The 23,702-nt window shown below is 38.8% G+C and overlaps 1 protein-coding gene across 2 annotated transcripts in view; it reads right to left on the reverse strand.

Annotated features, from left to right (window-relative positions):
• Positions 1-271: 271 nt before the first annotated feature.
• Positions 272-23,702, reverse strand: part of Lrrc58 (leucine rich repeat containing 58) — a 28,221-nt gene continuing 4,790 nt past the window's right edge. Inside the window, exons 2-5 of one of the 2 annotated variants that reach the window (XR_007211008.1) lie at positions 17,364-17,492; positions 15,357-15,634; positions 9,274-11,807; positions 272-282 (exon numbers count right to left, since the gene is read on the reverse strand). Coding sequence is in view for 1 of the 2 variants with exons in the window: in XM_048346712.1 (XP_048202669.1) it covers positions 11,599-11,807; positions 15,357-15,634; positions 17,364-17,492 (616 nt within the window). In the remaining variant the exon portion in view is untranslated. Of the gene's footprint in view, positions 283-8,335; positions 11,808-15,356; positions 15,635-17,363; positions 17,493-23,702 lie in introns of those variants that run through there. The other variant, XM_048346712.1, reaches the window with a different exon arrangement.

Raw genomic sequence — 23,702 nt, forward strand, 5'->3', positions numbered from 1 at the left:
ATGTCTTGACCTGTCAAGGAATTTATGAGTTTTGTCTATCAAAATTCCTATAAATGTTATTCCACTAACTTCCAGATGCTGGTAATACAGATGTCAGATTGTGTTTTCTTTATAATAAGGTGATTTATTCCTTCTGTGTGGAATCCTGTAAGCATTATTTTCCCTTAGAGTTGCAGGATTGTTTGGGGATATTGCTAGAGGTGTATGTGTTCATCAAACTGGCAGGGAATTTGGTGAGCTTATTCAGTCTACAATCTCAGAAATATTTTAGTCCAAAAAGTTCTTCTTTGTGTTTGTTATATTTCCCTTATCTGAGCCTCTTTCTCCACTCAGGTCTCCCAATCTAGTAAGGAGTTTTTTTGATTTACCATCAAGTGTCATCTTTTCTCTCAATGAATTCAGGTGCTTGCTTCCTAACTTTACTTTGTGCTTTGAAATACTTCATTTGATTGTCTAGCTTGCTAATTTAGGTGTTCATGTTCCTTTCATGCAAATACAAAATTAAATGGCAAATCTTTTCTCCCTCTCCCTAGGGATGCTTAACTCAGTGTTCTGAGCAACCGGGTCTCCTTCTTTGAGCTCTTAGTTGTAGATACAAGCTGTCCACATTAAGCCCTGTTTCTGTGCTTGTCTCAGCCTCAGAAAATGGAAGGAACCTAGCCAGGTGCCAGGGGCTCATACCTGTAACCCTAGCTACTCAGGAGCCTGAGATCTGAGGCCCACAGTTGGAAGCCAGCCTGGATAGGAAAGGCTGTGAGACTCTTATCTTCAATTAACCACCAAAATAAGTGTTAGAAGTGGAGCTGTGGCTCAAGTGATAGAGCACTGGCCTTGAAAAAGAAAGCTTAGGGACAATGTCCAGGCCCTGAGTTCAAACCTCAGTACATACACACACACACACACACACACACACACACACACACACACGAGGGAACTTGTATCATTCTGTTCCTGCTTATCTTCTTGACACCCAGTGCTAAAACATGTATTTATGTGGGGGCTGAAATCAACCCTATGCTTAGGAGCCACATAATCTCTGAGAGTCAAGTTTCCCTGGAGTTAGTATTCTTGCTTTAGGGATTTCAGTGGTAGGAATGGGTATTCTGGCATCCTTTCTTCCTTCTTTGACTCATACAAAGCCATCGGCCTCGTTTTTATTCATATATTCATAGACTTCATTGGCCATTTAACTAAAGTATTGGAGTTATTATTAGTTGAGGGAAAGGTACCTATACTCACATTGCCATTGTCTTGAGTATTCTAGTTCTTAACCACTTACAACCTTTGGAAGTCAAGACACCTAGGGTGTCCTCCAGATCTAATTATGTGACCTAAACATCATCATAATAATGATGGGAAGAAAGGAAGAGTATGAGGAGAAAAAGGAGAACAAAAAGGAAGGTAAGATAATAGTGCCAAAAATCATCGATGATGTTGCTGTCTTTTGAAGACTGATTCCTAGGATTTCTTAGGTCAGCATCTGCATCTAACCTGACCTTTCACCTTTCCAACTATGCAAGTTTATGATGGAGCATGTATTCCCAGGGCTGGTGGTGTATGAATGATTGCCTAATCCTGTCCTGGTTCTCATGGTTGCCTTACAGAGGGAAAGAAAGAAAAGGAGGGAGCAAAGTGGAGGGAAGCGATTAGACTAAAAGCACACTTGGGAAAATCTCTCATGGGGCAAGAGGCTCATTAATAATTAAATCCCTTCAAACTTTAAGAAACATGTTTTAGGGACTTGTCTTAAGCTGGCTTTGTCTCTACATCTCTCAAAGGAGGGGTAGGAAAAGCACTCCTAGGACACAGTGGGCCCAGACCTGACTAGGATCGCATCTCTAAGACATGTGTTCTGGTGAAAATGGCTGATACATTCTGCTTTTTGTATCCCATGATCCAAACTTCAACTTCGGGTGCACATGTGTATTTTGTTGGTTTTTTTTGGCCAGTCCTGGGGCTTGGTCTCAGGGCCTGAGCACTGTCCCTGGCTTCTTTTTTTTTTTTTTTTCTCAAGGCTAGCACTCTGCCACTTGAGCCACAGCGCCACTTCTGGCCATTTTCTGTATATGTGGTGCTGGGGAATTGAACCCAGGGCCTCATGTATATGAGGCAAGCACTCTTGCCACTAGGCCATATCCCCAGCCCACATGTGTAAATTTTTAGAGTCTACCTCTCCCTGCACATGGGACTATGACTACAGAAAGATTTGGGCCTGTCTAAATCTAGCTATTGATTTGACCTAAGTCAATACATGTCTTCAAAACTACCTTGATGAGGTATTACCCAAGAGTTTATAAATAAGGCATTAGTAATTAGGACAAGCTTACAATGAATATATGTAGGCTTTTACATGACAATCAACAAATACACAACTTCATTGTGACTCAATAAGAAAGATGCACCCAAACTTCCTCAGAGTGAGTCATGACAACAGCCCAGAGTGGTGGGGAGTTTGCTTTTCCTTCCTCTTGGATGTCAACCTCTCTGTCTACCTTAGTCTGGATGCTTCTAGCATCAGGTGGAAAGCCTCACTGTGAAGAACTCTTTTCTCAATTTATCACTTGATGTTCAGCCCATGTGATTAGATTTATGTCTGCTGTATAGAGCTCAGATTCCATTCTCTTCCAAACAGTTGTCACACCAACACAAGGTAGGAACCATGGGAAGTGTGTCTGTGTGTGTTCGCTTTACCGTGGTGAGTAGTTTGGGATTGTGAGAGAGACTATTTTTGGAGCCAGATAAGGTCCAATAGTAACACCATAGCCCACATACACTCATAATACTATACTCATAATACTATACATTACTAGCATCACAGTGCCTGCCTGTAATCTAGAAGTTGCCTACATATCTAATCTGGCTAGTATACATCACAAGGTCATTATAAAACACTTCCTCCAGTGACAATTGTTAAAACTTCAGAATTGCTAAAGTAAAATCCTGAGGCTTTTAAACATCTGTCCACTCTAATGGCTGGATTATCTTATAGCATCAGTTTTGGGGTAATGCCTTTCCAAGCATTCACTGTTAAGCCTCTAATTCTGTAAAGGCTTAAGATTAAGGAGAAATTCCTATAACATGCTGAGGTCAAAATGTAATTACAAATATGCCACAGGCAGCTAGCAATCACCTGGTCCATTGATTACACACATGCCTTTCCTGCACAAGATGCTGCCCTGGGCACAAATGGTTTCAAAACTGCATATTGACATCTGCTACCCATTACTCCAACCCCTTACAAATGGCAGAAAGGGTGGAATTTTAATTAATGAGCAGCGATGAAGTTTTCAGTATTTTACTAGTTTTGTCCCTGGCTGCAAGTACACAGGTTGAGGGAAGATGAAAAGCCCGGGGTGTGGTCAGTGATACAAATGTTTAAATGTTTTTGAGCTACAAAAAATTGGAAGAACTTTGACCACAGATAATTGTAGACTCTTAGATACAAAGAATCTCAGAGGTCATTGTCGAGGCTAACAAAAAATTCTAAAATTGTAGAGGCTTCTCAGCTGTGAAATAAGCTTAACTTCTGAGATTATATCCAATTCACGTACTGTCGTTTTTAAACTCAAAAAAGTCTTTAAAAGTTAGAGATGGGGCTGGGAATGTGGCTTACTGGTAGAGTACTTGCCTAGCAAGCATGAAGCCCTGGCGTCGATTCCTCAGCACCACATAAACTTGTAAACTGAGAATGCCAGAGTGGTGCTGTGGCTAAAGTGGTAGAGTGCTAACCCTGAGCAAAAGAAGCTCAAGGACAGTGTGCCCAGGTCCTGAGTTCAAGTCCCAGGACTGGACCACCCCCCAAAAAAAAAAGTGTTAGAAAGTATCTGTAACACCATTTTCTTTTCCAGAGTTCCCATGACATCAGGAAGTTTTCTTTTCTATTTAAATCTATGTATTTATGTAAGTCTAAAGATGGCAACATTATTCAGATTGAAACAGAAAAGGAATCACATAATCTTTAAAAAAAACTCAGCAAAAATTAGACATGGTGTTATATTACTGTTGTAATTACTTTCAACATGCCATGTGAAACCATAGCTTCTATTGTTGATGATCCTCTTGTATCCCTTCCTGTGATTGTCCCTGCGCTATCACTGTATCTCATCTGAGTACACTGGATACTGTATATACTGGTATTAGAACTAGGGAAGTGAATGGGAATATCAAAATTGAGAGACAAAGGATAAAAAGACAAACGACTCCAAAAGCAGGATTTGCAAAACCATTTGGTGTAAACCAATTGAACAACTCATGGTGGGGGGGGGGGAGGGGAAAGGGAGGGGGAGGGGAGGAAATGAGGGAGGTAACCAACAGTACAAGAAATGTACCCAAGGCCTAATGTATGAAACTGTAACCTCTCTGTACATCACTTTGACAATAAATAAAAGAAAAAATAAAAGTTTTTTTAAAAATTAGCATGGTGCTTACAAAAATTTGTAGTTGACTTCAACTGTCCTGTTTACTGTCCCAAGAACCTCCGTTTATAGATTAATTGTAGCCTCATCCCATATTTCCTTTCTTGGCAATGTTGGCTATGTCAGCCCTCTTGGTCTGCAGTCATCACAAGCAGTATGCAATGTGACCAGCTTTTCCTCATACAAAGTCCCCAGCCTTATGGCTATCATGCCAAACAATGCACTGCTTCTGGTTTCCGTGATTTGGTGAAAACCAGCTTAGTGGTCGTCACCTTCCTTCATGCCCATTCTGGTTGAATATACCATTTTACATGCTCAAAGCACTTTCAGTTCAGAAAATAAGTGACCAATGGATGAACAAAAAACACTGGACCAGAAATCTGTACTAGTGTAGGCATTCAATTTTCTTATGTCTATATATAAATATAAAAACATTTAAAATATATTGGAAAATATATGGAATCTAGCTCCAGCTGTCATTATCCAAGAGAACTTGGGCAAGTCACTTCATCACTTTAGTCCTATTTAAGTATTTAAAAATATCTGATTCTACCAGCCTCATGTTACCAAGGAGACAGTCACTACACTAAGGCACTGCTTAGCACCTGCTAGGTAACCAAGTCACTTAGGGCAGCTGGAGATTGGGTTTAAGTTGGTCTGAGGATAGGACCCCTATTATCTGCATATTTGGAACTCTCCCTTGATTCTAAAGTTCAATTCAGTTCTCTTAATCCAGCTGTCCAGATGAATTCTTAAATGGAAACAAGTACAACAGAGGAAAACTTACCTACTTACGAAGGCTGAAGTCAGAATATAACTGGTCTGGATTCCTATACTGGGCAGCACTAAGGGCTTTAACATTTGACCTATCTGACCTGTTTACTCAGAACATTATGTCCTGTTCTACAATCTAGAACACATGGGCTGAGCTTTCCTGCAGAACTCTAGCAGACAGGAACCTAGCCTAACCCATTGTTTATCCTTTGTTTCAAGCACAGAGAATAAATGCTAACACACACACTTCATTTTATGGATTCATGTATTGAATAAGTTTAATAAACAGATAAGCAATGATATAATAGGCAAATACAAACATTATGAGGATTTTAGATTTTTTTAAGAATAAATTCTTATTCATTAAGAATAAAATACTGTTATTTTCCTGAAATATAGAGCTGGATTTCAACAAAACTTAATAAAGTAAGGCACAATGTTTAATAAGGCAAAATTTACATAGTTAATAAATGATTACAATGTTTTGATGTCTTGGAGGGGGTAGGAAGTATGCAACATAGTTTAAATATTCTTTTAAAGGAATTTACCATTATAAAGTAACATTTAAATTTGATACAATAAACTATATTTTATCTAGAAAATAAAACTTCATTCTTGAATTATATTGCTGAATTACACTATTTTTTAATGTTAGGCTTTAATTATATACCTAATTCAAAAGGTTTTGAATATAGAAATTAAGAAATCAGATCACAGTCATCTGACCAAAGTGAAAGTAAAATGCATTTTCAGCATCCTCTATTGATACTTTGAAGTCCCAAGCTTTATGTTAAAGTTAAAAGTTAAAGTTTGAAGTTAAAATACTGGTTATTCTAAGGGTTTTTCCTATTACATTTTTGTTTATCGCGAATACAAAATGGGATCAGAATGCACCAAACTTCAACATAAGTCTCATACTACTGTAAAGTGACTGTTGAGGATAATACTCATTCTCAGTAACACATCAAGGTTTATCATTAAGATCAGCAAAGCTGACTGGAGGTGCAGCTCAAGTGTAGAATGCTACTCAGGAGCAAAATTTGTGAAGGGATTCTTTTATATCAGTTATAGACAAATTAAAGAATGTCTTAATGTTTTCAATACCAGGTGATATCTAAAAAAAAAAGCAGTTTTATCTAATTTATCCATAATCAAAGGAGCAAAGCCAAAGCAGTGTCTGGTGAATGTGCATGGTTCTTTCACCATGGCTTTCTGGTTTGAAAGTATATAAATAAGCTTCCTAGAACTAATAGATTTTAATATGTCTCACACTATTTCCCATAGAAACTAACGAGCTAGGTAAGTGATTGTAGACTCCAAATCAGAATTGCCTGGAAAGTATGGATTCCACAATGTGCAGAGTTTGTTAGTAAATCTTTACTTTAATTCTTAATAACTTCAAACCAAGAAAAGGATTTGTAAAATGTTAGTATTTACAGGTAAAAATACTGAAAATACACCCTCTTTCAATCTATACTATAATAAAAAAAAAATCAGTGACAAAGCATGCTAGGCCTCACAGTGCTAATACTCCACCAGACGCTATATGTGCACTATATATGTAGAGTTGTTATATATGTGCTATATAAAAAGGAGTAATAGAAAGAAACTGCTGTTATCCTTTCATGGTACCACATACATTTTTGAAATAAAATTCTAGGAAACATCCTTTACTGATTTTATTTCAGGGTACTGTTCCTTATGACAGGGTTCTCCGGTAGCAGTGTATTGAGGGTGCCTCCCCACAAGTTCTACACTGATACAATGGCTCCTGTTTTAGGCTGACAAATCTCTCAAGATCAGTTTTTCTCCCTCAAGTCAAAGGCCAGAGATGATGAGGCTGTTACCTAGTTTCCCCAATCCTGGGTCAACGGAGGATTTAAGGCACTTAGTACTCTCTGACCACAAACAACCTAAGTATGTTTTAAAAGATTAGAACTATTACAAAGCACAAAATTAAATGCACTATTAGAAACTAAATCTGTTGATACATAGAATTTAGTGTTAAAAGAGGTGATGGTCAAGTATTTTTCTTTCATGCAGAGGAAATTAGAACTATGTATTACAGGCTGTGCTGCCTAAATGCCTACACAATAGCCTTTTACTGAGGTTAAATATCCAGCACAACTGAAAAGCTCTTTGGATTAAATGAGTATTATAACATAATAAAATCTCTACTTTTGGATGAATGGGGGATTGTTTAGGTTTTACCTAAACACTTAGGTTTTACCTAAACTAGTTTACTATACATAGCTAAACTAATTCTGTGTATGTACTATAATGGGTAAAGTTTCCCTATATGAGATCATATAAAATTTAGCAAATAACCATTCGTTTCTTTAATACATAAATAGGTACTGCTAAAAAAGTTTTCAAAGATAAAAAAATTTCAGTATTTGTTTACTTTTTTCTTTCTTACAGTGAAAAGGTAAACATTAACCAAGATTATCTGCTGTACCACAAAATCTAGGTTAATGAAGTACTGCTTTCTCCCTGCAGGAGAAGCAAAGTTGGCTGGAAGAAAATCCTACCATTTGCTGGCTCTTCATTTGAGAGATGAAAACCAGCTCTTAGTAGCAAGTACTGAATAACTTTAGTATGAAAGGTTTTTAGATGACAGTCAGTAGGTCATGTAATAACTTTATGAAACAATTCAGTTACCCTAAAGGGCTTTCTTAGTTTAGGAATAACATCCTTAGGTGTGACTTCTCTCTCTGCCTTTGGTTGCTAAAGATTTACTTTAAACTAGGCTCAGTGGTATACATCTGTAATCCCAGCTACTTGGTGGCAGAGGCAAAAGGATTACATATTTCAGGCCAACTCAAGCAGAGGGTGAGTGAAGCCTTACCTCAAAAACATACAAACTAAAAGGGCTGGGATATATGAGGCCCTTGGTTTAAACCCCAGAACCAGAAAAAAACTGTGGACTTTTTTTTTAGTGCAGGCCCTCCAGGTTGAATTCAGGGCCTGGTGCTGTCCCTGAGCTTCATTTTACTCATGGCTAGCGCGCTAGCATTTAAACCACAGCATCATTTCCAGCTTTTTCTGAATACTTTATTGAAGAGTCTCACAGACTTTCCTGGCCAGGCTGGATTCGAATCTCAATCCTCAGATCTAAGGTACCTGAGTAGTCAGGATTACAAGCATGAGCCACCAGTTACTGATTGTGGACAACTTTTTATTTTTATTTGTACCAACAAAAAATTTCTATGTTTGTTGTACAGTCTAAAATGTATTTTTAAGTTGGCAACTTAAAATTTTTAATACCAAGATGTTTACCAAGATGTTTAGAAGACACCTCCAGCACACATTTGGAAGTAAAATACAAAGCTGGGTAAGGTGGCCCACACCTATAATACCAGCAATTGGGAGGCAGAGACAAGAAGACTGCAAGTTTGAGGCCAGACTGAACTCCATAATGAGACTCTTGATAACATAACAAAAGGATCTACCTTTGTCATTACTCAAATACAGGGAACACTGAGCACAGCTGGTCCCTGTGTCAATCAGTCCCTGGCACCAAATATATTAGCTAACCTTCCTATTTCCTCAATGGATAGGACTATGTCTCTAACTCAGTTTGCATTCTATGGGTAAAGATGACTAAGACTGTACACTGTACCCATTTCTATTTCAAATATTCGTCCTTCTATTTCAATATATGTCTTCTGTCTGACTCAGGATCATCTTGTTTCTAGATGATCAAATCCCTTCTACCTCATCTTCTATATTTCTATAACAAGGAAAATCCTAGACATCATTAGCATCCATGTAGAAGATCAAAAATAAGAATAAAAAAAGAGAGAAAACTAACAACTAAAGATTTCACCACAAGTTTACCAAAGATAGGCCAGGCGTGGTGGTATATGCCTGTAATCCCAATACTTGGGAGGCAGAGACAGGAAGATTACCAGTGAAGGACAGTCTGAGCTACATAAAGAATTCTAGGCCAGCCTATGTAGCAAGACCCTGTCTCAAAAACACACAAATCAGAACAAAGTTAGGCTGGGGCGGCATCTCCATGGAAGAGGATTTGCCCTGCATGTGCAGAGGCTGGGTTTAATCTCTCGCACCCCTTCCAAACAGTAAGAACAGATGCACACCAATCCTACGCTTCGAAAATAGGCAAGGAACTATTATAAACGTTTTGTTGACAGAACACTCACTATTAGTATACAGCTACATTATATGGCAAAGGCTAGAAACCATGTCTGCTTACATGTATTTCTATTAAAGATCAAGCAGTATACTTCCTTCATGGGAAGCTGGAAAGAGCGATGTAGGGCTAAGTGCTATATTTACCTACCTATTTATTTTACAAAAACGAATTCTTATATGATTATTCAAGCTGTTACTTAGGTTAAGCTGACAGTCCATAAAGAAGGAGAAGCTGGGTCCTCTTGTGTCACGCTGCAATCCTAGCCACTCAAGAGGCTGATATCCAGAGGAACACAGTGTGAAGCCAGAATAGGTGGAAAAAGGTCCACAAGACTCCACCTCAGAAACTGTAACCCCTCTGTACATCACTTTAATAAAGAAAAATTTTAAAAAAGACTCTACCTCCAATTAATCACCAAAAAGTCAGACTGCAGTCTTGCTTAACCAGCTAAGCAACAAACAGGTAAGCATGAGGTCCTCAGTCCAACCTCAGTATCACAGAAATAATTCTATTTAGAAGCATTTATGCCAGAAAAACTTGATGCTATCAGTTTGTATGTTTTACATTAGCATTTTAGGTTTGGCGCAGGCACTGCCTACCTGACCATTACCTTTCATGATTTCAGTCTGCAGCTTGCTGTGGCTCAGTGGAAGATGTAAGCAAAGACTCTGTTACTTGTATTTTACAATATACAATATAATCATTACTTGTATAGATACAGGCAGAACATTTCTAAATAATAAAAAAAATCTTACTACACTTTAACAAGGAGAAGGTAAGGGGACTCACTATAGCAGCGTCTCACAACTGCAGTCATGAAACTCTCATGTTTCATGAATGAACATACAAACACACACACAAACCCTGAATTACCTCTATGATACTCTAAAATAAAAATAATATATACAGAAACCTAACACACATAAATATTATAATACAAAACGGTGTGCCACAAGAGGTTACCTGGCATTCTAATGCAATCTGACCTGTACATTTAGCATTTATTGTGTCATTATAGCTTCTAATCTAATGATTATAAGTGTGTTGTTATACTTTACATGAACTTACAGTGTACTACTGTTCAATTCTACTGCACATTAAACTAGCTAGTAAAAATTCAAAAACTATTATTCTACACTTTAAAGACAGAATAAGCTTAGTATTTTTGCTACTTATCAATGCTTTAGTTTCAAAATGTTCCAATGTTAAACTAATTTTAGACACTGTATGAATGTAATTTCTTGGCTTTCAATTTTGGCCTTCTTGTCTTGTTTATCTAACCATATTAGTTTTTCTTGGAAATGCTCCAAAGTTACAGTTTAGTGTATAACACAGGCAAAGGGTCATATTTGACTGTTAGAAATTCTAACCTTTCTCACTCACAAATTAGTGTGTCCTCTACAATTTTCTGTCAAGATATACTATTCCATCTTATGATAAACAGACTGACCAAGATTGTGGTCTCCCATTAAGTATAAAGTGACTGGTTAAAGCAGGATCACTGTTGCAATGTACTTGTAAACTGACACATAGACTGAAACCTCTTTAAACAACTACTTAAAGACAGTTTAAGAAAAAAAATTTTTTTAAAGAGGGATCACTGTTGAAACCAAAACAGGAGTTAAGATGGCATGGGCTTGGTGTTATTCACTGAGTTATTAAAGCACATTTTAAAGGGTTCTGCATAATATCAGGTTCTAAGTTGCTCTGGCATTATTTCTTGCATAAAATTCCATGTTACTGGCATGATGAAGGCACTTTAACAATCATTCCTAGGCTATACAGATTAATAATCATATAGAACAAAACAAAAAGTTTCAATATCCCACTTAAAAGTTATATTCTTTACTTAAGCGGTTATTTGGTCAGAAAGGCTTAATTAAGTCCTATGCAACTACCTGTGGGCTCATACGAATAGGTCTGTCATATAAAAACAGGGCTAATATAAGGAGAAGGCTTCTTCTGTTGTATTCACTGCCAAAGGCGGCTCTGTAATAATCACACCCTTGATGACTCCTCACTTCTCATCTCAGCAGCAGCAGCTGGTCCAAGGCTGCTGAGAATGTACCACCCTGCTGTGAACACTGCAAACTGCCATTCGGAGTGAAGTCTAGCTAAGCATGGAACTGGATTCATTCTTGTTGGACAGGCAGATGGAATATAAACTCTTCTATCATGTACTCTTCTTGAGGAGGGCAACAAGGTTTCTAGACAATTTCAAGCTGTCTCTCACAAGCCCCTCAATTGTGCTCAACCAAGGAGAACTTTCTGCATTCTGTGTGCAGCTACGCTGGCTTCATCCTCGGAGTCGGACTCACTCTGGGATGTTGAGCTGTGCGAGGCAGAGCTGCAGGGGGAGGAGCACTCAGGAGAGCACAAGTAGTGCATGAGCGGGAGGCGGTATTTCCCACAGAAGTCCACGAACTTAATCTGCCTGACACAGCAGTCAAAGTAGACTCCTAGAGAGAAGGAGAAATACAAATAAACAGTAGAAAGCAAGAACACTGTGCATGCCAGCCTTCTCTTCAGCATTCTGGAGAAATGTCACAAAGTTTTTGCTTTGGGACATCTTAAGCACAAGTAGTTGATTCTTTAGTACTGTATAGACATATTAAAGGGCTGAACAATGGACAATCTGGCTGGAAAGGGAACGCCAGAAGATATCTCTTAAGAGATGTGGGTCAGAAGGTCAGAAAAGACACTGTGTTCTTACATCTTTTTCCCCCTTGGGTGAGTTGGCCAATGGCTGATGCAGATTACAGGATACTTAAGAACATTAGGAAATAAAACAAAACCAACACCTGTTTTAATGATCTTAAAGATATAATTAATATAAAGGAAACGTGCATAAAGGAGATGACTTTTGGTACCGTTCCGTTCTTGTGTTTATATAGTCTAATAGCTGATTCTCAGTTTATCTCACTTGGTCAGTAGGAGACTTTAAACTAGTATTCAGCTCTTTTGGCTGCTCAATTAGTGCTCCTGAGCTGCAGCCATTCAAGCAGGAATGCAGGCAGGGATGAGGAAGGTAAAAGCTATAATGCCTCTGGCTTCAGCAGATCCCTAAAATGATATAGCACAGCTTAGGCTGCCTCTGGTCATAATGTAATCAGACTAACTAGAATTGTGGGTCTGGCTGTTTCTGAGAGGAATTCTCAAGTCCCACACCTAAATGTCCCAACATGTTCATCACCTAAAGGACCGAATGAAAAGATGTGGACTAATAATAATACCTTTTTATGCAATATCACTCTGAAATAGTAAAAAAAAAAGGATACATTCCACAAGCTGGTCAGTCAATGGATAATACTATAATAAAACTGTATTAGCTTCCTGAAAACAGATGAATGATGAAATCACAATGCACCAAAATAGTACAATATTTTGTCATCTGTAAGACCTCAGAATACACAGAGATAACACCTCATAAAATATAAAATTATAGTTCAATAAAGCATGTCGGGGGGAATACTGTGTTCATTCTATATAGTTCAAAATTTAAAATAGTAATTTAAAATGCATTTCTAAGTGGCACTTCAGTTCACTTAAGAAGTTTTTTGAGAGAGAAAAAGGAGTTGGTGAAGAGGTCCATGTTGAGAAGAGGATGAATGCAAAGCAGAGGAGATATACACCAGAAGGCCTTGGCTCTTATGTGCTCCCCTGCCATCCAGTACAGGGAGGGAGGAGGGAGACCTCAGGGAATATGTAAGCACTCAATTTAACACAGACTGCAACCTCTACTTCTAAGGGTAGGGAGCCAGAAATGGCTCAGGGTATGTCATTAGTTATTTCCTAAGCCCAACATACCTTTTACACCTTGTAATAACCTTTGAGGAATTTACTTCTTTGGTCTTTTTAACCTTTTAACAGTTTTAAGACACGATTTTAAACGAAAAATCTCATCTAGTTTTGTGTTATATGACATATATTCTCAGCACTAAAACCTGTTCTATTCCTCCCATTACAACAGATTTCTGCTAGGTATTTTATGAGGATGTCAAGATAGAATTAGCACTACTCATTAGCAGCTATATCCTGGCCCTTCAGGTCCTTTGCCACCTGGCTCCAGTGACCTTTCATGCTTGTCTTTGGTTCTACATGGTTCTGTCTCCAATTTGCTCTGTGAGTTGAAAAGCTTCCCATCCTGTCTCACTTCTCAAAAATCTAAATAAATCTCTCAGGAAGGTCTCATCCCAGATCAAATATCTGGAAAGAGATCTTTAAAAAGATCAGCCTTTTAGTTTCCAATAGTATTTTGAATTCTTTGGGATACTTACATAACTCTACCCTATAAAGCCCATTTATTTAATTCTTTCCAAATGCTCTAAACTCAAAATTCTGAAACAGTAATTTACAAGTTCTAGGACATATTCATTCCGAAATGGGCATGCAGTCAGCCTATTCTCATACATCTTTAACCACTTTATAAAGGGAGCTGCTACAAAGAATGGTGAGTTGTACAAAATGTCCTCCAAGTAAACATGAAAAGTCCCCAAACATTTAAAAAATGCTTTTGAACACTTCCATTCATTTTACCATACTTTATTATATCTTATTATAGTTCCTAGACAAAATGGCAGTTCCTGGATATTTTCTTTGTATGAAGCCGAAAAATATTACAAAAAGCATTTTTAAAAAGGAGCCACAAGCCGTGGATCACGCTTGTAACCTTAGCCGCTCAAAGAGGCTGAGCTCCAGAAACAAGTTATTTATTATTATTGTTGTTATTTTTAATGCAGTATAGGAAATTTTTTCTTTTCTTTATCTTCCCTATGGTTTAGCACCTGCTGTCACTGTATTTGATTTTGTTATCCTGGGTATTGTATATATGTTTGTCTGAATCAGGGAAAGGAAGGGGAACATCAAAATGGTGAGAAAATGGGTAAAAGGCAAACCAACATAACAGCAATACTTACAAGACAATATGTTGTAAAACAACTGTACGACTGTGGGGGCGGGGGTAGGAGTTGGGAAGGAGGGAGAAAAATAAGGGAAGAGTTAACAAATTTGACAAGAAATGTACTCACTACCTTATGTAAGTAACCGTAACCCCTCTGTACATCACTTTGACAAAAAATATTTTTAAAGAATATATTAATAGGGCTAGGGATATAGCCTAGTGGCAAGAGTGCCTGCCTCGGATACACGAGGCCCTAGGTTCGATTCCCCAGCACCACATATACAGAAAACGGCCAGAAGCGGCGCTGTGGCTCAAGTGGCAGAGTGCTAGCCTTGAGCGGGAAGAAGCCAGGGACGGTGCTCGGGCCCTGAGTCCAAGGCCCAGGACTGGCCAAAAAATAAATAAATAAATAAAAGAATATATTAATAAAATGGCATCACAATATATGCACATTTAAAAAAAAGCGGTTGAGCTCTGGATGACTGTGATTCAAGCCAACCTGGGCAGAAAAGTCCTGGGACTCCAATCCCAAAACAACCAGCAAAAAGCTGGGCTGAAGGCATGGCTCAAGTGTTAAGAGCACCAGTCAAGTGATGTGCAAGGTCCAGAACTCAAAACCCAGTACTGGCCAAAAAGCAAAAAAGAACTTTAAGAAGGGAAAAAGGAAGGAGGAAAACTACGAAGGTGCATTTTTTTTTCTTTTTCTAAAAGAAGCCTTAATTAAAAGAACACTTAGGCCAGAAGTGATGGCTGACACCTGAAACCCTAGCTACTTGAGGTAGAAATCCAGAGGATCACAATTCAAAGACAACTGAGCAAAAAGTTAATGAGATCCCACCTCAACAACAAAAAAGCTGGGTGTGGCGGCACATGTCTATGGTCTCAGCTATTTGGGAGACACAAGAGGATTGTGGCTCAGGGTAGCACAGACTATCTGAAAAATAAGTGAAGCAAAAAGGGATGGGGACATTGCTCTAGTGGTTTAGCAATTAGTTGGCAAGTGTGAAACGTGAGTTCAAATCCAGTACCATAAAACAAAAACACAACAACACTTAGATCTTCAAATTTTGAAACTAGCTTAGAAAACACAAACCCTGAATTTACTTACCTCCACATTTTGGGTTTGGGCAATTGCTAGCTGAACTCAAGTATCTAAGAAGATTCTCAGGAAGATCACAGGGAGCATAAGAAATATTGCGGATCTTAATGGTCCGTGCAGCCAATTCCAGGAGAGTGGGAGGGTCATAGGTTAAGTCCCTTACAAAACGAACAACCAATGGATTTCCTCGTAAACTCAGCTCTTCCAAATGAATAAGGTTGAGGATCTCCCGTGGCAGGTAGGTCAGCAAGTTATTGTGAAGACTGAGGGAACGAAGGGAATGCAACCTGGAATGAAGACAGCACAGAATCAATGGCCAGGAACAATATACCTACTGCAAAGGTAGGGGAGGAGGGAGGGAGGAAGGGAGGGAGGGAGGGAGGGGGAGAGGGAGAGAGGGGGAGAGGGAGAATGAGGGAGAGGAAGAGAGAGGGAGGAAGAAGGAGGGAGACAGAGGGAGAGAGAGAAAGAGAAAGGGAGAGGCAGAGAGCGCAGGCGCACACACACAAGGGCTCCTTATAAGAATAAACAATTATGATCAAGGCTAAGGAAGGAAAATGAGAAGCTAATGTCCTGGCTGAGGGAAATGCTAAATTATAACATTGGGGGTGGGGGGCATATTATATTCAGACACCTAAAGATTCATGACACAATAAGAAGAATGTTACAATAGGATTCAGACACAATGAGAATGTTACTTGAGAATTCTTTGTATCTTATCAACAAGTTATTACATAAAAACCTGGGAAATCTATGCCAAATTAATACGGTTTTGTTTTTTGTTTTTTTTTGATTACAGAAAACAAACTGAACAAGCACTGAGGAATAAACTAGAGCATTTAAAAGTAACATTAAAAGCCAGGCCCTGGTGGCTCACACCTGTAATCTCGCTGCTCAGGAGGTTGAGATCAGAGGATCACAGTTGGAAGCCAGACCAGAAACGAAAATCTGTAAGACTCTTTATCTCTAACAAACTACCTAGAAAAAGCCTGAAGCTGCACCGTGGCTCAAGTGGTAGAGCATTATTAGCCTTGAGCAAAAGAAACTCAAAGACATCACCTAGGCCCTGACTTTAAGCCATAGGACCCACACAAAAACAAAAAAAAGTAACATTGAAAATAACTTGACTCACAGCAAACCTCCCAGCTAAAACTGTAACATTTGAGACTACCTAGTTATTTTTCATTTCTCCCTCCCTTCTTTCCACTCCCCTTATTCCTTTTCCCTTTCTTTTTCTTTGACAGGGTCTCTGTGTAGCCCAGTCTGCCCTTGGAACTTGAGATCCTCCTGCCTCAGCCTCCCAAGATTATAATCAGGCACCATCATGCCTGGTTCCTAATTCTTTTCTATACAAAAAACATGTGAGGCTAGGAACAGCAGCTCAACCATGTAATCCCAGGTACTTGGGAAGCAGAGATGGGAAGATCTCTATTACAGGCCAGCCCGGGTAAAAGCTCGTGAGATACTATTGCAACAAACTGTGCAAGGTGGCACCTGCCTGTAATCCTGGCTGGACATGAAGCAGAGGTAGGAGAGTCATGATCCAGCAAAAAGCATGAGATCCTGCCTAAAAGTAACTAATACAAAAAGGGCTAAAGGCTTGGCTCAGGTAGGAGAGCACTTTGTGTAGCAAGCCCTGAATTCAGTGCATTCAGTGAATTCAGTGTAAAATAAAAATTTGTTTTTAAAAAGTAAATTAAAAATAAATAAAATGTGGGAGAGGGCTGGGAATATGGCCTAGTGGTAAAGTGCTCGCCTCCTATACATAAAGCCTTGGGTTCGATTCCTCAGCACCACATATATAGAAAAAGCTGGAAGTGGCACTGTGGCTCAAGTGATAGAGTGCTAGCCTTGAGCAAAAAGAGGCCAGGGACAGTGCTCAGGCCCTGAGTTCAAGCCCCAGGACTGGCAAAAAATAAAACAAAACAAAATGTGGAAGAATTAGGACAATTTCTAAGCAAATACACACACACGCGTGCACACACACACACACACGAGCTAAATGAAGCTACTCACTGTGAAAGCTGAGGAGGCACACTTTGGATTTTGTTGTCACACAATACCAAGTAGTTCAGAGATGGCAGATTTGCTAATTCTGGTGGGATTTCTTTGATGAAGTTTCCTCCAAGATATAAACACTCTAAACTGCAAAACGAAATGAACAAAGAAACAAAAAAGAAAGTAGGAATATGATAGACAAAATAATCTTCTGTGTGCTATAATTAGCACATTTCTTCTATTCATTTGGGAAATGTTTACTAAGATTTGCTATGTGCCATCCAGTCTCTAGAGAAATAATCCAGTCTTTAGGGAGTGGATACCATAGCTCAGCAACCAAGACAATGTTAAGAGTGCTGTAATTAAATACAAGTTAAGTCCCAATCTGAAGCATTACATGATTAAAAAGGAACAATACACAAATTATAAGGAAAAGAGGGAAGGGAAAAGGAACAATACACAAATTACCCAGGAGAAGAGGAATGGGAAGGAGATGGGGAAAGGGAGAAGAAACAACAGCAATTCTGATTGGAAAGAGTTTCCCCAAAGTGCTGAGACCTCAGCTGGGCCGAATTTAGCCATGTAGCTGAGAAGGAAGAGGAAACATCAGAGCAGAGGAGGCTCTGAAAGGTTCTGTGGGCACTTTTTAAGAGAATAACTCAATTTCATGTGGTATGTGTGGGTTAGCTATAATAGGCAATGGAAAAATCACTAACCTAAGAGATAGAGAGCAATTCATACCTGAGGTGTCTCTACATTTCATCTTTGCTCTTATTTTAGCAAGTACATTCTTTGGAGGCTGAATAAATTATATGTGAAGTCAAAGTTCCAGAGTTATTTTGTTTACTAACAAATTAACATTTTAGACCACATGCATTACATGAATAGCTGCTAATGAATTGCTGTAGAAAGGCTTCTTCTAGAAGACTTTTGCAGGGATGGCAAAATCAGTTCATAAAAATAAAGACAAAGTACAAAGGAGTGTATACAGAGCTTTTCCATTACTGCTATTTTTGTTTTCTGTTACTCTGCTACTGAGGAGGAGACCTCTCATTCTTCTTAAATATACCTTTAAGTACAAGAAATTACCTTAGGAGGGGCTGGGGATATAGCCTAGTGGCAAGAGCGCTAGCCTCGTATACATGAAGCCCTGGGTTCGATTCCCCAGCACCACATATACAGAAAATGGCCAGAAGTGGGGCTGTGGCTCAAGTGGCAGAGTGCTAGCCTTGAGCAAAAAGAAGCCAGGGACAGTGCTCAGGCCTTGAGTCCAAGGCCCAGGACTGGCAAAAAAAAAAAAAAAAAATACCTTAGGAAACTCTTACCTTACCTCCCAATTGGTAACAACTGCCAGGAATACATTTAAAGCGACACACAAGATGCAGGCCCCACTCAGATGCACTAATTTGAACGCTAAGGTAGAGGCCCAAGAAGTAGCAAGAGGTCATAGGGAAAAAGATCAGTGTCCAATCAGAACAACAAAAATCCCTCAAGATGCTATCTAAAACTAGCCTAAACAAAAAAGGTTGGAGATGTGGCTTAGTGGCAGAGAACTTGTCTAGCAAGTACAAAGTCTTGAGTTCAAACCCTGTACTACCAAAATAAAATACACTTTTTTACAACCTTGTTCCTATTTCACCTTTACTGGAGTGAGTCTACATTTGTTCATGTTTTTTGTATACTGAGCTTATCAACAGCAATGCATTTATTTTCCTTTCTTACTGGTTAGTCTTCCATTTAGAGTTGTTGGGTTTTGCTCTCCATATATAGAAGCATACTGCATTCAAATTCCTGGATATCCAAACCATGGTGAAGTATTCCTTAATAGCTTAAATCCTTCCTCCTTTCTCAGTCCCAAAGTGCTGGGATTACATGCATGTACCACCAAAGTTGACTTCACTTTAATTTTTTTAGCATTTCTTTCATTCAATTCCAATTCCACAACTTACTAGTACAAACTATGAGTCAGTTACTTTCTTCATCTTCTTTCAGAGTAGTATTACTGTATGCCACAAATAATGCCCATGTCACAGAAATGGAAGGACAAGAGTGAAGAAACACGGCAGTGGTACTCAATAGACACTATGTTTAGACACTATGTTGAAAAGGAATTATATACAACTTGTGGGTGGGGATGGGAGGGAAAAACTGGGAGAGAGCAAGGGAGGGGGTAACATTGTCCAAAAAGACATATAACTTATGTAACCTGACTTATGTAACTGTAACCACTCTGTACATCAGCTTTATAATAACATTTTTTTAAAAGACTCTCTAAAGTCTTTATTTTAACAATACATATTTAGGTTTTGTGAATGTTCTTATTCTATTTTACGTGCTCATATTTTATCACTGTAATTAGTATTATTGCTTGCATTAATGTTTTTCAATTAAAAAAAGCAAAAACTAAATGACCATAGTATGATTGTTCCAGTGTAAACACAATCAAGTATTGATTGCTCAGAGGAAGCTTGCACTGCAGCAAGAGGGAAAATGCTTTTCTCTAAAGGGCAAGCTATACGTGTTCTAGGGAAGAAGGGGGGCAATGAGGTGGCCATGGAGGTGATTCTTCAGATGGGGAACACTGTGACCAAGAAGGATGCCTAGCTGTCCTCAGACTAGATTTTCATATTCTCAGCCTCACTGGCACCCAACTTCTCACTCTTTTTTTTTTTTTTTTTTTTTTGGCCAGTCCTGGGCCTTGGACTCAGGGCCTGAGCAGTCCCTGGCTTCTTCCTGCTCAAGGCTAGCACTCTGCCACCTGAGCCACAGCGCCCCTTCTGGCCGTTTTCCATATATGTGGTGCTGGGGAATCGAACCAAGAGCTTCATGTGTAGGAGGCAAGCACTCTTGCCACTAGGCCATATTCCCAGCCCCAACTTCTCACTCTTGAACATTAGGTTAGCTGGGCATAAAATCTTAGGATAGCCATTTATCCTTAGCATTAGGAAGTTGCTATTTCATTATCACATTAAGTCAATGGTAGTATAGTTCCATTGTAGATATGCTGCTTCTTTTATTTTCTCCATTAGGAGTGCTGACATTTTCCCTTTATCTTTACTGGTCTAAAGTTTGACATTAATGAGTCAAGTATGTTTGGAGAGCATTTTCTTGTTGAAATTTCAGCCACTATTACTTCATTGTCTTAACATTCTTTAATTTCTCTAAACTCTAGATCTAACCTCCTTTTCATCTCATTTCTGCTTTTCATTTGCTCTGTGTGACCTTCCAAAAAGGTGCTTGGGAGAGATCTCTGCTCATCAATCCCCTCTTCAGCTAAAGTCATACCATTTAGTGAGCTCCTAATTGTAGTGGCTTCTCAGTCTTGGCACACTGCAAGAGCCCAAATGGGTTCCTGAACACAGGGATGGTAGCAAATCCTCTAACTGCATTTTCCATCTTAACTACGCTTTTGTCCTAACACTTGCAGTTTTGGGTGACAGCAAAATGAGTATGAATTTCTGTTTTCTTCCTCACAATTTCACAACTACACAATTCATTCTGATCACTGAGACAATTGAGGCACATGCTTTTTTTTTTTTTTTTTTTGCCTGGGGGCTTATTTATACTCTGGGCCTGGGTGCTGTCTCTGAGCTCTTCAGCTCAAAACTAGTGCTCTACCACTTCAGCCACAGTGCCATTTCCAATTTTCTGGTGGTTAACTGAAGAATCTCACAGACTTTCCTGCCAGGGCTACTTTTAACTGTGATCCTCAGATCATAACCTCCCGAGTAGCTAGGACAACAGGCATGAGCCAGTGGCACCTGGCCTATAATTTTTTTCTTTCCTTGAGAACTTCCACTTTCTCATTTTAAGGAAACACTTTGTGAGCTCTCTTTAGCACACTTGAATTGCCAACATCACCACTCTGATGTTTTGGGGGCAAATTATTAAATCAAATATCCTGTGATCTTGTTGACTATAAGTGGCATACAGAGTGGACACTCTGGCTACAAGGCAATTCACATCTAGTATGTGTTGGCTCAAGATTTCGACATGCTACTCAGAATGCAGAGCAATTTTAATCTTAGGAAATGTTTGTTTCGAAATCTTCCATTTAATATCTTTGGACCACAGGTGACCAATTAATTGAAACCCAGTAAAGTAAAACCACAAATAAGGGGAGGATACTCTGTGTGTGTGTGTGTGTGTGTGTGTGCGCGTGTGTGTGTGTCTGTGTGTCTGTGTGCTTCATTCTGAAATGTACTCAAAATCTTCTTTTGAAACTGCGGGGCATAACTGGTCAGATTACCCAACCAGCATATTAAATTTGCACAGTCAGTCTTATTCCTCACAGTTTTTAGGTGATAATGGGGTCTGCACATGTGGCCATATGCTTGCTAGGCAGGCAAAGTAACACTAGATCACTTCAGCCATATTTCAAGCCCATTTTGGATTAGTTTTTTTTTTAATTCTTTGACCTCACATTTTTATATCAAAAAAATTTAACTGTTATATAAAGGTGATATAGAGGGGTTACAGTTAAGTCAGGTAATGAGTACAGGAAGAATCATACATTTAAATATCAAATTTTCTTCAAGTAGTGTGAGAAAAACTGTCTTCATTCAAAGCAGGTTGCCTGGAAGTTCTTTATTTAGACGTGGCTCCCATCTTGTCAATTATTCCGCTAAGACAGTATCAACAAGTACAGAAAGGAAAAGAGAATAAGGAAGGATTTTTCAAGATTTATCTAAGATAGAATTAAAACATATCTCAGATTGTTCAAGAAAAACTATGGTGTGAAGATAAGTTTTGAGATCACTTGTGTACTGTAAATCCTATTTTAAAGTCTTTTAATGGCGCCACTGTATATAAATACATCTTAGCCTATTCAAACTAGCAAGCTCAACCAATTTGAGCAGAGGAGCAGGGCCTTTTTTGCATTAGAGATAAATAGGGGAGCAGCCTGCCTGCTCTGTGTGCTTGCTTGTCAGAATTCTGGCTGATGGTGCATCCTTCTGCAGAAGTAAAATTTGCTTGCTGAGACAATTCTTTATCATCATGTGTATATATCATTGTGACTGCAGTGGTATATTTACAACAGTGGCATCACTACTAAACCATTTAAAATGTATCACTTGCCATAGGATTTTTTTTTTTTTTTTGCCAGTCCTGGATCTTGGACTCAGGGCCTGAGCACTGTCCCTGGCTTCTTTTTGCTCAAGGCTAGCACACTGCCACTTGAGCCACAGCGCCACTTCTGGCCATTTTCTATATATGTGGTGCTGGGGAATCAAACCCAGGGCTTCATGTATACGAGACAAGCACTTCTGCCACTAGGCCATATTCCCAGCCCCTTGCCATAGGATTTTAAAGCACATTATACATTCACGGGGAAACATAGGACCAGATGTATTATTTGGGGCTTGTGTGCCTTACAAGGGCAGATGTAGAAATAAACTGACAGCCACAAACTACACACCCGAGTCTAAACAGGGAAAAGCATTTTTATACAAACTTTACCACATTCTATTTATCATTTCCAGTTGCCTGACTCTTTCCTAAGATACCCACCTATTATACACTAGCTTCCAAACATTCCAGGGCAGTTATTTTTAACTTCTGTTTTGACAAAATTCTTGTATCTAGCTTCTAAAGCCATTTGGCTCAATTTTGAGAGGCCAGTAGTAGAAGAAGGGCATTCCTTGAGAAAAAGGACTATGGAAAAGTACCAATGAGCAAATGGTTTAAATCCTCTCCCTAAACATCCAGCATTCTGATGCCAAGAAGCACTGAAGCTTTCTTTCCTTTACTTCCAATTTGTTGTCCAGTGGTGTGATAAATTATTAAGTTCTTTCTTAATTAAATGCTGAGCCAAGTGAGGAATAAAAGGTCAGAATTTAGAAGAATTAGGTCAAAATACAAATTATCCCTACTTTTCCAGCATTTAGAGCAAAAGAAGTTTATATAAATAAAAGCCAAACAAACTTATTTCCTGAAGAACAGCCTCACATTTTAGTGGACAGAATTTACATTCACAACCTTCAGTTCACATTGACAGTGTAATTTGCAGCAAGAACACGAAATGAAAAAAGGCTGACAGCGCTACTTATTTGTTATATTTTGAAAGCAAATTTTGTTTTATTTATTTACTAATTTATTCTTAAAAGATTTTTACCATCAGGGAAAAGTATCAATAGCACACGAAAAGCACCCTGCTAAATCTGAGCAGTCAACATACTAAATGAAGAATGAAAACATGGCTGTTCCTGGAATAATGACAGGTAGGGGGAAAGCACAAGTTTTCATAAAGCACATATTCTGCATAACATTTAACTTTTTTTTTTTTTGCCTTGGACTCAGGGCTTGAGCACTGTCCCTGGCTTCTTTTTGCTCAAGGCTTGCACTCTGCCACTTGAG

The sequence above is a fragment of the Perognathus longimembris genome, chromosome 5, assembly GCF_023159225.1.
Source record: "Perognathus longimembris pacificus isolate PPM17 chromosome 5, ASM2315922v1, whole genome shotgun sequence".
NCBI lineage: Eukaryota > Metazoa > Chordata > Mammalia > Rodentia > Heteromyidae > Perognathus > Perognathus longimembris.